Below are 1,438 nucleotides of genomic sequence, written 5' to 3'. Positions count from 1 at the left end.
TGGGGCAGCCACAGCTTCTCTGGGCAACCTGTGCCAGGCCCTCCCCACCGCGGGGGTCAGGGCGTGGTCCCCATGTCTGTCTGTCCCCGCAGGGTGTCCTTCTGCACCTTCCTGGCCCACGAGTACCCAGACCTGGTGCATAAGGTGATCATGATCAACGGCGGGGGCCCCACGGCGCTGGAGCCCAGCCTGTGCTCCATCTTCAACATGCCCACGTGTGTCCTGCACTGCCTGTCCCCCTGCCTGGCCTGGAGCTTCCTCAAGTGAGTGGCCCCGCTGGCGAGGGGCAGGGCTGGGGCAGGGGCGCCTCGTCCTTCCCCCTGTGCCCCCGAGGCCGGGCTGACCCCCAGCTCCCTCCCGCAGGGCCGGCTTTGCCCGCCAAGGTGCCAAAGAGAAGCAGCTGCTGAAGGAAGGCAATGCCTTCAACGTCTCGTCCTTCGTGCTGCGGGCCATGATGAGCGGGCAGTACTGGCCCGAGGGGGACGAGGTGTACCACGCCGAGCTGGCCGTGCCCGTGCTCCTGGTCCACGGCATGCACGACAAGTTCGTCCCGGTGGAGGAGGACCAGAGGATGGCCGAGGTACGGGGCGGGGTGAGAGGCTGAGCTCGGCCTCGGAGGTCTTTTGGTGTGGATCCTGTGGGTGGGGCCGGGGGAGGATCGCCCGGGGGAGGATCACCCGGGGGATTCCTCCCAGCACTGACCCTGTGCCACCACCCCCCCTTCCGCAGATCCTGCTGATCGCCTTCCTGAAGGTGATCGACGAGGGCAGCCACATGGTGATGATGGAGTGCCCCGAGACGGTGAACACGCTGCTCCACGAGTTCGTCCTGTGGGAGCCCGAGACGCCAGCTGGGGACGGGCACGGGGAGAAGAAATAAGGCAGCGGGACACGGAGACCGGGCTGCTCCCATGGGAGAGATGTTTCGGAGCGCAGAGGGGTTTGTGAGAGCGGAGGGGCTCCGGGGGCTGCCCTCGTCGGGAGCGCAGCCCGTTTGGTTTCCCGGCCGTGCCGGAGGTTGCAGGGGGAGCAGGGAGGCTCCCCCAGGGCAGGGAGTGCAGGGCCGGCAGCGGGAACACGGCAGACCTGGTCCCCAACCCCGCGGGGACGGCGCCGGAGCGTCTTCATCCTGTTCCTTTGTAGTGTTATTTTCCTCACGCAGCGACACCTCCGGGGATGGTCCCACCCGCGGCACAACGGGAAGGACTCGCAGGGGCTCCAGGAGGGCCGGAGGACCTGAGCTGGGATTGCTTTGAAGGGGAAGCCAAAGGCTCTTCGGCCTCAGCGGCAGGATTTGCCTCTCGAGCCACCCGGGAGGATGGGACGGCCACGTCCCGGCTTCGAGGGCTCCTCGTGGACGGCAGCAGCTCCTGCACGGAGGATGAGGAGGTGTCCTGCCCCCGTGGGCACGGCCAGGACCGCGGTGGGACCGGCCTGGC

At 68.1% G+C, this 1,438-nt stretch overlaps 1 protein-coding gene across 1 annotated transcript; it reads left to right on the top strand.

Annotated features, from left to right (window-relative positions):
* Nucleotides 1-72: 72 nt before the first annotated feature.
* ABHD8 (abhydrolase domain containing 8) lies at nt 73-1,405 on the top strand. The gene is made up of 3 exons (XM_029959918.1): nt 73-263; nt 364-580; nt 730-1,405. Exons 1-3 carry the CDS (start codon nt 73-75, stop codon nt 877-879), a joined length of 558 nt encoding a protein of 185 aa, XP_029815778.1. The 3' UTR covers nt 880-1,405.
* Nucleotides 1,406-1,438: the final 33 nt, after the last annotated feature.

Source organism: Manacus vitellinus, unplaced genomic scaffold (assembly GCF_001715985.3).
Source record: "Manacus vitellinus isolate BGI_N305 unplaced genomic scaffold, ASM171598v3 scaffold_231_pilon, whole genome shotgun sequence".
Lineage (NCBI taxonomy): Eukaryota > Metazoa > Chordata > Aves > Passeriformes > Pipridae > Manacus > Manacus vitellinus.
Note: the sequence above shows the minus strand (reverse complement) of the source record. Positions and strands in the feature narration are given on the sequence as shown.

Excerpts from the sequence above, each read along its gene's own strand:
- ABHD8 (XM_029959918.1), top strand. The coding sequence starts at position 73 with ATGTCTGTCTGTCCCCGCAGGGTGTCCTTCTGCACCTTCCTGGCCCAC. Across the intron at positions 264-363 it reads CTGGCCTGGAGCTTCCTCAA|GGCCGGCTTTGCCCGCCAAG; the intron begins GTGAGTGGCCCC and ends TCCCTCCCGCAG. Across the intron at positions 581-729 it reads AGGACCAGAGGATGGCCGAG|ATCCTGCTGATCGCCTTCCT; the intron begins GTACGGGGCGGG and ends CCCCTTCCGCAG.